Source organism: Babylonia areolata, chromosome 10, assembly GCF_041734735.1.
Source record: "Babylonia areolata isolate BAREFJ2019XMU chromosome 10, ASM4173473v1, whole genome shotgun sequence".
In the NCBI taxonomy this organism is placed as follows: domain Eukaryota; kingdom Metazoa; phylum Mollusca; class Gastropoda; order Neogastropoda; family Buccinidae; genus Babylonia; species Babylonia areolata.
In genome coordinates this window covers 3,622,508-3,635,915 of record NC_134885.1, presented here as the reverse complement: position 1 = coordinate 3,635,915, position 13,408 = coordinate 3,622,508, and the positions used below count along the sequence as shown (strand labels likewise).

Sequence of the window (13,408 nt, the reverse complement as noted above, 5' to 3'; positions counted from 1 at the left end):
AAGTGGTCACTCTGAAGAATGGACAGGAAAGCCATTTTGCAGAGACCCAGGCTTTGACACACACACAGTCGACAGACCTGGAGGAATCTGAGGAACAGTTAGTTCTCAAGTTTTGTGCGGTGCCCCAGTGACTCTTCACACAGTCGACAGACCTGGAGGAATCTGATGAACAGTTAGTTCTCAAGTTTTGTGCGGTGCCCCAGTGACTCTTCACACAGCCGACAGACCTGGAGGAATCTGATGAACAGTTAGTTCTCAAGTTTTGTGCGGTGCCCCAGTGACTCTTCACAGAGCCGACAGACCTGGAGGAACCTGATGAACAGTTCTCAAGTTTTGTGCGGTGCCCCAGTGACTCTTCACAGAGCCGACAGACCTGGAGGAATCTGATGAACAGTTCTCAAGTTTTGTGCGGTGCCCCAGTGACTCTTCACAGAGCCGACAGACCTGGAGGAATCTGATGAACAGTTCTCAAGTTTTGTGTGGTGCCCCAGTGACTCTTCACACAGCCGACAGACCTGGAGGAACCTGATGAACAATTAGTTCTCAAGTTTTGTGCGGTGCCCCAGTGACTCTTCACACAGCCGACAGACCTGGAGGAACCTGATGAACAATTAGTTCTCAAGTTTTGTGCGGTGCCCCAATGACTCTTCACAGAGTGGAGGGAGAAAAGAGAACTGTGACAGTGACAGCTGTAGTTGAGACAGACAGTGCCTTTCATCACTTGGTCAGAACTATTACCCGTCTGTGAGAGTGTGTGTGTATGTGTGCGTGACGAAAACCTGACTGAATGACACAGAAAATAGATGATGAGCGCCCAGTGGCAGCTGTCAGTCGGCTGTACCCAGGTAGGCAGCTTGTTGTGCAAATGAATGTGCTTGTAAAGCGCTTAGAGCTTGGTCTCTGACCAAGCATAGGTGCTGTATAAATGTCAGTTACATTATGTGTGTGAAACTATGTGCTGTATAAATGTCAGTCACTATGTGTGTGAAACTGTGTGATGAGCAGGTCAAGAGTACAGGGACACAGAGTTGGATTTTTCTCAGAAGGAGCGTGCTGAAAGTAGGAAACCTTAAGTTAGTGGATTTTCTGGGTCACTGCACTGCACTGAAATGATTAACTCACTCAGTACGGCCAGTCCTCTCTTCTCCTCTACACAGACCCCTCGGATGTCCAGTGGGTGTCTGAATGACCCAACCTTTAGCTCCCGTCGTCAGAATTGTGGTATTCTTTGTCAACATTCACGTCTTCAGTATAAGAGCCTTCCGCTTGCAGTATTTTGATGATGGTAATTGGGGTGAAACGCTGTTAACGTCGTCTCTTTCGCCGTTCTTATGGAAAGAGTTAATATGCTTGCCATGATATGATTTAGTTGTAAACAACACTAACAACAGTCATGCATATTAATTTAAAGCCTTGTGTGTTCGTGTGTGTGTGTTTTTTGTTTTTTTCAGCCTGAGAACATCATGTGTGAAACAAAGAAATCCACCAATGTCAAAATCATCGACTTTGGTCTGGCCACCAAACTGAACCCTGATGAGATTGTCAAGGTCACCACAGCAACAGCAGAGTTTGCTGCCCCTGAGATTGTGGAGCGAGAGCCTGTGGGTTTCTACACTGACATGTGGGCCATCGGTGTGCTGGCCTATGTCCTGTGAGTTGTCTGTGTGGTTTTCATGTTGGGTGTGTGTGAACACTTGCATATGAAAGAGAGACTATGACGGATGTGTGTGTGTGTGTGTGTGTGTGAACACTTACATATTAGAGAGAGAGAGAGAGACTATGATGGTTGATGTGTGTGTGTGTGTGTGAACACTTTCACATGAGAGAGAGACAGACTATGACAGATGATGTGTGTGTGTATGTGAACACCTGCATTTGAGAGAGAGAGATTATGATGGATGGTATGTGTGCGTGTGTGTGTGTGTGTGAACACTTGTGTATAAGAGAGAGAGACTATGATGGATGGTGTGTGTGTGTGTGTATATGAACACTTGCATGAGAGAGAGAGAGACTATAAAGGATCATGTGTTTGTGTGTGTGAACACTTGTATATGTATGTGAGGGAGAGACACACACTATATTGGATTGTGTGTGTGTGTGTGTGTGAAAACTTGTATATGTATGTCACACACACACACACACACACACACACACACACACTATATTGAATGTTGTGTGTGTATGTGTGTGAACACTTGCACCTGTATATGAGAGAGAGACACACACACACAAACAATGACAGGATGATGTTACGTTCTGTGTGTATCGTGCAGACTGAGCGGACTGTCACCGTTTGCCGGGGAGGACGACCTAGACACTCTGCAGAACGTGAAGCAGTGCGATTGGGAGTTTGACGAGGACGCCTTCTCCAGCGTGTCGCAGGAAGCCCGCGAATTCATCACCGCTCTGCTGCAGAAACAGCCACAGTATGTCTCCTACAACCCCACTCCACCCCACCCCCCACTCCAACCCCCACCCCCTCGGCTCTCCCCTGCATATATATGTACACACCTGCCGCTGGTGTACACTGGTCTTTGTATGTGTAGAATGTTGTCATTGTCTTCCATGTGTGTGTACAGTAAGCACCCCCCCCCCCCCCACACACACACACACACACACCTAGCCCTCCTCATACCCCCTCAGCATGTGATGTACACTGGTCTCTTGTGTCTGGAGTATTTTCATTTGCTTCCATGTATGTGTACATATATCTTGACTTTAACACATGTTAATTCCACTGTTTTTTTCTCTGTGTCTCACTCTCTCTTTCTGCGTTTTATACACACAAACTCACAAACACAAACATTTACTACACACAGAGATGCATATGTGCACATGTAAACACACACATGCGCGTGCACACACACACACACACACACACACAACACACACACACACACACACACACACAAGCCAGACACTCATGATGTGGGGTGATGTGTTTTCAGAAAGAGAATGACAGTCCATGATGCACTGGAGCACCCATGGCTGAAGGTATCGTCAGTTTTTTTTCTTGCGATGAACGTTTTGGAACAGTTCTAGCATGGTGTTCGGTGATGGGTGGTCACATAAACATGGCCTTTTGTCATACGTTAATGTGTAATGAATGAAGATTTGTCCACAAAGCTGAACGTTTAAATGCTGTAGCTTGAATTGGGTATGAAATAAGGGTGAAATAGAAATAAATTTGTACTATTAAAAAAAAAAAAAGATTAATTTATAAAGATTTGTCTACTGTTTATGTGTATGTCGCGTGTGTATGCGTTGTGTGTGAATCTTGGTGTTTCAGTTCCTCATGTCTCCTCCTTTCACGCCGGGGAGAGCTTTTTCTCAAGGCCTGACTAAGCGCGTTGGGTTATGCTGCTGGTCAGGCATCTGCTTGGCAGATGTGGTGTAGCGTATATGGATTTGTCCGAACGCAGTGACACCTCCTTGAGCTACTGAAACTGAAACTCCTCCTTTCATTGTATTTCCTTTATCTTCCCCCTGTCTTTTTGATTTTCTTGCTCCCATGTTTGACTGTAAAATCAAACTGAGCATCTAGTCATTTGGATGAGAATATATAGAGGTCCTGTGTGCAGCACACTTGGCGCACTGAAAAAGAACCCATGGCAACATAAGTGATGTTCTCTGGCGAAAGTCTCTATGTGTGTGTGTGTGTGTGCGTGCTCTCAAGGCCTCAGTAGCGTGCTGGCTTATGCTGTTGTCAGGCATCTGCCTGGTAGATGTGGAGAAGCATGGATGGATTCATCCGAAACACAGTGATGCCTGCTTCTTTGAGATAGGGAAACCTGAAAGAGGTGTTTGACGCGCTGCGTTTGTTGTGTGCCTTCAGGGCGACCACAGCGACCTCACCAACCGCATCCCCTCCAGCCGCTACAGCAAGATCCGACAGAAGATCAAGGACAGATATGTGAGTGTGCCAGTGAAACGAAACGAAATGAAACTTTATTTTATATCACCAGGGTAATGAGATAAGCAAGTACACATGCTTTTTTTCCACCCAGCCCAGGACAAAGAGAGAAAAAAGAAGAAAACACACACACACACACACACACACACACACACAAAACAAGAAAACAAAAAAAACACGCACAATTTCGCAATTATGAAGTACAAGAAAAAGAAAAAAAGAATTAAGTACTATTAAAAAAAAAATTAAAAAGACAAAAAAACTTTAGAAGAAGGGGGGGGGGGGATAATCCATCGAGCCACAAGTAGATGTGTCAGTATCCCAGTGAGTATCCCAGTGAGCCACAAGTAGATGTGTCAGTATCCCAGTGAGTATCCCAGTGAGCCACAAGTAGATGTGTCAGTATCCCAGTGAGTTACCAAAATACATTTCAGTATCCAGTGAATTACCAGTAGATATGCCAGTATCCCAGTAAGTCATCAGTAGATGTGTAAGTATCCCAGTATATTACTAATAGATATGTCAGTATCCCAGTGAGTCACCAGTAGATATGTCAGTATCCCAGTGAGTCACCAGTAGATATGTCAGTATCCCAGTGAGTCACCAGTAGATAGGTCAGTATCCCAGTGAGTCACCAGTAGATATGTCAGTATGCCAGTGAGTCACCAGTAGATATGTCCGTATCCCAGTAAGTTACCAGTAGATACGTCAGTATCCCAGTGAGTCACCAGTAAATATGTCAGTATCCCAGTGAGTCACCAGTAGATAGGTCAGTATCCCAGTGAGTCACCAGTAGATATGTCAGTATCCCAGTGAGTCACCAGTAGATATGTCAGTATCCCAGTGAGTCAGTAGATATGTCAGTATCCCAATGTGTCAGCAGATAAGTCAGTATCCCAGTGAGCTGTCAGTAGATAAGTCAGTATCCCAGTGAGTCACCAGTAGATAGGTCAGTATCCCAGTGAATTACCAGTAGATATGTCAGTATCCCAGTGAATTACCAGTAGATATGTCAGTATCCCAGTAAGCTGTCAATAGATAGGTCAGTATCCCAGTGAGTCACCAGTAGATATGTCAGTATCCCAGTGAATTACCAGTAGATATGTCAGTATCCCAGTAAGCTGTCAGTAGATAAGTCAGTATCCCAGTAATCTGTCAGTAGATAAGTCAGTATCCCAATAATCTGTCAGTAGATAAGTCAGTATCCCAGTGAGTCAGTAGATATGTCAGTATCCCAATGTGTCAGCAGATAAGTCAGTATCCCAATGTGTCAGCAGATAAGTCAGTATCCCAGTGAGCCATCAGTGGAAGAGGAGAAGAAAAGAAAGTGCTGTTTTGCAAAGTGTTTTTGTTTTTATCGGTCAGTGACACTGTTGTTTTTTCCATGTTGCAGGCAGACTGGCCAGAACCCATGCCTGCCATTGGACGCATCGCCAACTTCAGCTCTTTGCGGAAACACCGGCCCAAAGAGTTCCAGATTTATGACAGCTATTTTGGTGAGTGTGTCATTCTGGCAGTGAGACACCTGACATTGTTGAAGGTGATGCTTGTGACAGGAGATAGGTGGATAGATAGATATTGTGTGAATTTGTTTTTACATTTTGCAGGTACATATGTGTCGACGACATACATATTTTTGGAACGAATGTGGTAATGATGATATGGATACTATGTAGCACATATCCTCAGTCACAGACCAAGCTCTAAGCGCTTTACAAATAGTCATTTGCAGAGCAAGCTGCCTACCTAGGTTGAACAGAATTAGAGCTGCCCTTGGGTGGTCATCATTTGTTTCCTGTGTAACTCAATGTCATCTTGCATTTGGTGTACTGTGCATTAGGGTATACGTATGTCGCATGTACATGTGTTTGCGATAATTATGTGTGCATATTTAATCATCAGTTTGATAGTGTCAGTTTGCTGGCGTAAATGTATGGCCAAAAAAACCACAAAAGCCTACAACAGATTTTTTAAGACAAGTTGTGGAAAGCTGTCAGGTCTGTTGTGTTCATCACTGTGCGTTCAGCACCAGGTGTGTTCAACACCTGGCTGACCCTGTTTCCATGGTGTTCAGATCGCAAAGAGGCTGTACCCAGGTTTGTGCGTCGACTTCGCAACCAGGTGGCAGCAGAAGGACAGACAGCCAAGTTTGACTGCAAGATCATTGCTGCTTCTGCTCCCATCATCACCTGGTGAGGACCTCCAGCTGCTCTGTGTGTGTGTGTCTGTTTTCCATTCCTTTTGTGCATTCATTCAAGGAACGATTATGCATTATAGGAGCCACAGATACTGAACAAAGGAGATTGTAAATCAGCACTTCAAGGAGAAAAAGTCGCTGATTGGCTGAGGTGGAGTGAGGCCCATTGTCTTTGAAGTGCATTGGGCATAGACTTTGAAGATGTTTTTAAGGTGCTTTGGGCATAGACTTTGAGGATGTCTTTGAAGTGCATTGGGCACAAACTTTGAGGATGTCTTTGAAGTGCTTTGGCCACAAACTTTTGAGATGTCTTTGAAGTGTTTTGGCCACAAACTTTGAGGATGTCTTTCAAGAGCATTGAGCACAAACTTTGAGAATGTGTTTGAAGTGCATTGGGCACAAACTTTTGGGATGTCTTTGAAGTGCATTGGACACAAACCTTTGTGATGTGTTTGAAGTGCGTGGGGCACAAACCTTTGTGATGTGTTTGAAGTGCGTGGGGCACAAACTTTCAGGGTGTCTTTGAAGTGCATTGGCCACAGAATTTTGGGATGTTTGAAGTGCTTTGGCAACAAACTTTGAGGATGTCTTTGAAGTGCATTCTAAATGAGGAGTCACTGTGTTCGGCCAAATCCATGTATGCTTCACTGTATCTGCAAGGCCTGACAGCAGCCTAACCCAGCATGTTAGTCAGGCCTTGAGTGCATGCATGTGTATTTGTGTACCGATAAGAGTGTTGCTATTGCTGTGGGTTTGTATGTTCTTAATGGAAGTTGAATATATCAAAATGTTAGAAAAAACTAATTCTTTAGTATCTTTGCACCCATTTTGATATTGAGAACTGTACTCTTAACTGAAATACAGCCACAAACATGAACAGAAGTACAGAAGCATTCATGAAACGGAATGCTCAACTGTGCAATGTCGTCTGGTTCAGAGACAATGAACAAACACTACATGTTGAAATGATGCATTCCTAATGAATGTGCACCTGTACCACTGTCAGGTTCAAAGACGACGGGGCGCTGACACAGAGCTACAAACACATGCAAAAGTACTCTGGCAAGGAATACGAACTCAGAATCAGTCGCATCAAGATGGACGACAAGGGAGAGTACTGCATCCGTGCTGAGAACTCTTTCGGCAGGAAAGAAGAAAAAGCCAGTTTGAAGGTTGAACGTGAGTATGCTCTTCCCCCACCCCATAGGGTGGGTGGCAGTGTCATTCATATGTCAGCAGTGTGACTGCAGGGTGGCTGCCCTCAGTCGACTGACATTTCCAGACATGCTCTTGTTTGTATTGTTTGGCTTTCTGCATTTTGTTTATGTATTATTATTATTTGGAGTAGTAGTAATACTATCACTGTTTTTATTATCATTATTATTATCATTATTATTAATGTTATCATTACATCTGTGGGTGTTAGGATCTAGTCTAGCATTGGAGATCCTGATATAAATGGTGACATGTGTTTTATAAAAATATATGTATATATATGATTGCTATAGTTGTGATGACAGTGATAGTGATGATTATTATTGCGATGGTTGTGGTAATGATGATTGTTATAGTGATGTTATAACTGTGATGATTGTGATAGTGATGATTGTTGTACAGATGGTTGTGATAGTCATGATTATTAAAATGATGACAGTGATGGTTGTGATAATGATTGTTATAGTGAAGGTTATGATATTGATAGTGATGATCGCTGTTACTGTGATGATTGTAATTGTGACGATTGTTATTGTGATGATTGTTATAACAGTGGTGATTGTGATTATGGTGATTGTTATAGTGGTGATTGTTATGGTGGTGATGATATGGGCATGATGTTGTGCAGCCGGTGTTGATAAGCGTGAGACACCAATCCGTGAAATGACGCCCAGAAGGTGAGTGTTGTGTTCTCACTGACCCTGAAATGTGTACCACACACTGTCAGCACACACACACACACACACACAACACACTGCGAATACACACTGTCAACACACACACACACACACACACACACAACACACTGCGAATACACACTGTCAACACACACACACACACACACACACACACACACAACACACTGCGAATACACACTGTCAACACACACACACACACACACACACACACACACACACACAACACACTGTGAATACACACTGTCAGCACACACACACACACACACAACACACTGCGAATGCACACTGTCAACACACACACACACACACACACACACACACACACACACACACACAACACACTGCGAATACACACTGTCAACACACACACACACACACACACACACACACCCCCTGAGAACACATACACTGTGACCACACAGCAAACATATGTATCTATGTCTCATACACATCAACACACACACAGTGTCACATTCAGGAATGAACTGTCTTTCCCAGAAGTAAAATTGCAGACATGGTTATGATGATTTGATTTAATGACCACCAGATTCACTTTTTGATTTTGAATTAAGGTGCTATTAAACAGACAGCATTGTGTTTTCATTGAAAGTTGAAGGACTTGGCAAACTTAGAAAACCCGTAATACTGTATTGCACATAACCAAATATTGAATACACTTTTAATTCATGAAATATATCAAAACGCTGAACTCAGCAAAATCCATAGATCTCATGAAGATGAGAACTGCTTCTCCTCAAGATATTCAACTCACACATTTTTTTTTTTACTGAAAAACAAACGTGTCTGGTGAGTTTCAATGCAGACAAAAACCAATGTGTCATTGTATCAACAGGAGACGTATCTTTGAGGAGCTCAAAGTGGAGAAGCCCAAGGAGGATGCCCCGCCCAACTTCGGCTTTGAGTTACGTCCTCGCTTCATCCAGGCCGGCTCTGAGTTTAAGCTTCTGTGTGAGGTTCAGGCTCACCCTGTGCCAAAGGTGAGGGCTGATCAGCCATCAGGAACATGTGTACTAACAGGCGTCAGGAACATGTATATATCCAGCCATCAGGAACATGTATATTGCCAGCCATCAAGAACATGTATACGAACAGCAACCAGGAACATGTGCACTGGCATGTATACTAACAGGTGTCAGGAAAATGTATACTAACAGCAACCAGGAACATGTATACTGCCAGCCATTAGGACCATGTGTACTGACAGGCTTCAGGAACATGTATACTGACAGTCATCAGGAACATGTATACTGACAGCCATCAGAAACATGTCATGAAAATGAATTCTGACAGCAACCAGGAACATGTATACTGGCAGCCATCAGTAACATGCATACTGACAGCCATCAGGAACCTGTATACTGACAGCCATGTATGTATACTGAATGATATGGTCAGGATGTACAGTCTTTTTCTCCACATCCAAGCAGTATAGATAGAAGATGTTAGATATGAGATCCAACAATGTGACATACAGCAGTGCAGAGATTTTCAAGGCCAGGTGGGACAAAAGACCATCATCAATCTTTCATACGCCAGAGAGCTGACCGACAGTAACAAGTCCAGTGCCTCGTGTATCATTGTTCCTTTCTCTTGTTACACCACACACCAGAGACAGATAACTAGTAGTTCCCTGAAACAACGCAGTAATCTGCTGGCTTAAACACATGTGCTCACAAACACACACACACACACACACACACACACACACACACTAACAGAAACCTTGTGCCGTGACTGCGCTGTCCAGGTGACGTGGACAAAAGATGGGCAGGAGCTGAGAGACGGTGACGTCTACAACATCATGTACTCTCACGGCGTGTGTTCCCTGGAGGTGGTATACGCCAGGCCGGAAGACTCGGGGCGCTACGTGTGTCACGCCATCAACACTCTGGGTGAACAGGAAACGGCCTGCAAAGTGGAAGTGGAAGGTCAGTCAGGTGGATGAAGTGTGTGTGTGTGTGTGTGTTATCAATTATGTGAGTGGGTGTGTGTGTGTATGTGTTATACTCTATTCTCAGTCAGTCCTATCAAAGATAGTCATACTTTACTCTCAGTCAGTCCTATCAAAGATAGTCATACTTTACTCTCAGTCAGTCAGGTCAAAGATAGTCATACTTTACTCTCAGTCAGTCAAATCAAAGATAGTCATACTTTACTCTCAGTAAGTCCATTCAAAGATAGTCATACTTTACTCTCATTTAGTCAGATCAAAGATAGTCATACTTCACTCTCAGTCAGTCCATTCAAAGATAGTCATACTTCACTCTGTCAGTCCTATCAAAGATAGTCATACTTTACTCTCAGTCAGTCCATTCAAAGATAGTCATACTTTACTCTCAGTCAGTCAGATCAAAGATAGTCATACTTTACTCTCAGTAAGTTCATTCAAAGATAGTCATACTTTACTCTCATTTAGTCAGATCAAAGATAGTCATACTTCACTCTCAGTCAGTCCATTCAAAGATAGTCATACTTTACTCTCATTTAGTCAGATCAAAGATAGTCATACTTTACTCTCAGTAAGTCCATTCAAAGATAGTCATACTTTACTCTCAGTAAGTCCATTCAAAGATAGTCATACTTCACTCTCAGTCAGTCCATTCAAAGATAGTCATACTTCACTCTCAGTCAGTCCATTCAAAGACAGTCATACTTTACTCACAATCAGTCCATTCAAAGACAGTCATACTTTACTCGCAGTCAGTCAGATCAAAGATAGTCATAATTAGTCAAAGCAAAGATAGTCATACTTTACTCACAATCAGTCCATTCAAAGATAGTCATACTTTACTTGCAGTCAGTCAGATCAAAGATAGTTATACTTAGTCAAAGCAAAGATAATCGTACTTTACTCTCAGTCAGTCAAATCAAAGATAGTCATACTTCACTCAGTCAGTCAAATCAAAGATAGTCATACTTCACTCTCAGTCAGTCCAATCAAAGATAGTAATACTTCACTCTCAGTCAGTCAAATCAAAGATAGTCATACTTTACCCAGTCAGTCAAATCAAAGATAGTCATACTTCACTCTCAGTCAGTCAAATCAAAGATAGTCATACTTCACTCTCAGTCAGTCAAATCAAAGATAGTCATACTTCACTCTCAGTCAGTCAAATCAAAGATAGTCATACTTTACTCTCAGTCAGTCAAATCAAAGATAGTCATACTTCACTCTCAGTCAGTCAAATCAAAGATAGTCATACCTTACTCTCAGTCAGTCGAATCCTTTGTTGCTCTTCCTTTTCACCCCTCTGTCACTTTTTTCTGTCGTTTCCCTGTCTTGGTCATCCCACCATCCCTTCCCATTGCCCCCATACATGCACACACATACACACAAAGGTTTTTAGTGTGTGTGTTTTTGTGTTTTTTGTGGGTTTTTTTACATTTAATTTCACTGAACAGTGAAAAAGACGCTACCTCTCTCACTGCCACAGGCGACTTTATATGACTAGACAGTGCACCACCAAAGTCGACTTTATAGGACTAGACAGTGCACCACCATAGGCGACTTTATATGACTAGACAGTGCACCACCAAAGTCGACTTTATAGGACTAGACAGTGCACCACCATAGGCGACTTTATATGACTAGACAGTGCACCACCAAAGTCGACTTTATAGGACTAGACAGTGCACCACCATAGGCGACTTTATATGACTAGACAGTGCACCACCTTAGGCGACTTTATATGACTAGACAGTGCACCACCATAGGCGACTTTATATGACTAGACAGTGCACCACCTTAGGCGACTTTATATGACTAGACAGTGCACCACCTTAGGCGACTTTATATGACTAGACAGTGCACCACCAGAGGCGACTTTTGTTGACATCAAGGGGTCATGTTGATAAGACCATTTTTGACATTGAAACAAAGCTTGACATCTGCAGCCAGTTTCCCCACCAGTAGAACAGTGACTGTATTTGCCCCCTGACCCAGTTTGACATGAACCGAAGCCTGTGAACGAGAGCACCATTTCTAAAATATTTGGAGGTGGGGAGAGTTTTTTGACACAGAGAGTTGGCAGTGAAAAGAGTTGAAGAAAAGAAAGAAAGAGCACCCCCCGAGGCAGGGTGGTGATGAAAGGTGCTGACTGTGCCGTGTGCCCCTTGCTGACAGAACGAGCCCTGTACAAGCCCAAGGAGATCCAGACCAACGTGTCTCGCATGGTGCGACGGACGACCACCGGCGCCAACGTCGAGCAGTCCTCCAGCTACGAGTCCTCCTCCTTCTCCTCCTCCTCCTCCACGTCCGCTCGGACTTCGTCTCGTGTGGAGGAGAGCAGCTACTCTTCCTCGTCACGGACAGAGAGAAAAAGTGAGTGCCCAGGCATGTCAGCGTGCGTTCAGCCACTTGTGTCTCTCTGTGGTCACTGAGATGTTGTAGTGTCTGTTGTGGTAGAGTTGTGTCGTCTAACTCTCTGTCTTTAACTGTGGAAGTTTATTTTTAACTATAGCTGTATGGTATTTTATGTTTTGGTTTGTAGTTGTATATTTTGTGTTTCTGTATATCACTATGGTATTTTATGTTTGTTTTTGTTTATAACTGTACCGTACTTAATGTTTTTGTTTATAAGTGTATGGTACTTTTGTTTGTGCATTTAGTTGTTAATGCTACCTATCTAAACACATAACTGAATGGTAATGTATATTTGCTTTTGATCCTAACGCTGTATCTGTAAACACAAAAAAAACTTGCAAGTTGACGGTATTGACAGTAGACAGTTCCCAACAGTGAACTTACCCTAGCCACCCTCTCCTCATGGCTGATGTCACACCACTGTGTGTTTCATGGTCACAGTTACCACGGTGACAAAACAATCACAGAGCCGCGCCTGTGTGAGAGATGTCCAGCTGAAGCTGGTGGCCTGAAAAGAGGACAGTCAGCACTTCACTTTCCCCCATGGACAGAGGCTGGTCTGGGTGTCAGTCAGAGTCACTTGTTGTCATGTAAAGCACAGCGACAGGACATGTGTGACGCCTGTGTGTCAGAGGGAAGGTGGCAGAATGATTAAGACGCTCATCTGCCAACACAGTGTCCGTGAGGGTGTGGGTTTGATTCCAGCTCTCGCCCCTTTTCTCCCAAGTTTGACTGGAAAAATCAAACTGACCGCTTAGTGATACAGATGAGGCGATAAACCAAGGTCCCAAGTGCAGCGTACACTTGGCGCACTGAAAAAAGAGAACCCATGGTAACAAAAGCGTTGTCCTCTGTCAACATTCTGTAGAGGAAGTCCACTCTGAATTGCACATTACAGCACAAGAAGAACTTACCAAAGTCCAGCAATGCTGCCCAGCTAGCTTCTCACTCATGTGGCCATAGTCTTTTGCTCTGGCACTAACTAACACTGGAAAAGAACC

General features: G+C 43.5%; 1 protein-coding gene across 1 annotated transcript in view; it reads left to right on the top strand.

Annotated features, from left to right (window-relative positions):
• Positions 1-13,408, top strand: part of LOC143286726 (twitchin-like) — a 346,369-nt gene that overhangs the window by 311,977 nt on the left and 20,984 nt on the right. Inside the window, 11 exon segments of the mRNA XM_076594434.1 lie at positions 1,452-1,651; positions 2,274-2,426; positions 2,949-2,994; positions 3,836-3,913; positions 5,307-5,409; positions 5,988-6,105; positions 7,117-7,289; positions 7,954-8,002; positions 8,877-9,021; positions 9,792-9,972; positions 12,168-12,365. Of these exon segments, the coding sequence (XP_076450549.1) occupies positions 1,452-1,651; positions 2,274-2,426; positions 2,949-2,994; positions 3,836-3,913; positions 5,307-5,409; positions 5,988-6,105; positions 7,117-7,289; positions 7,954-8,002; positions 8,877-9,021; positions 9,792-9,972; positions 12,168-12,365 (1,444 nt within the window).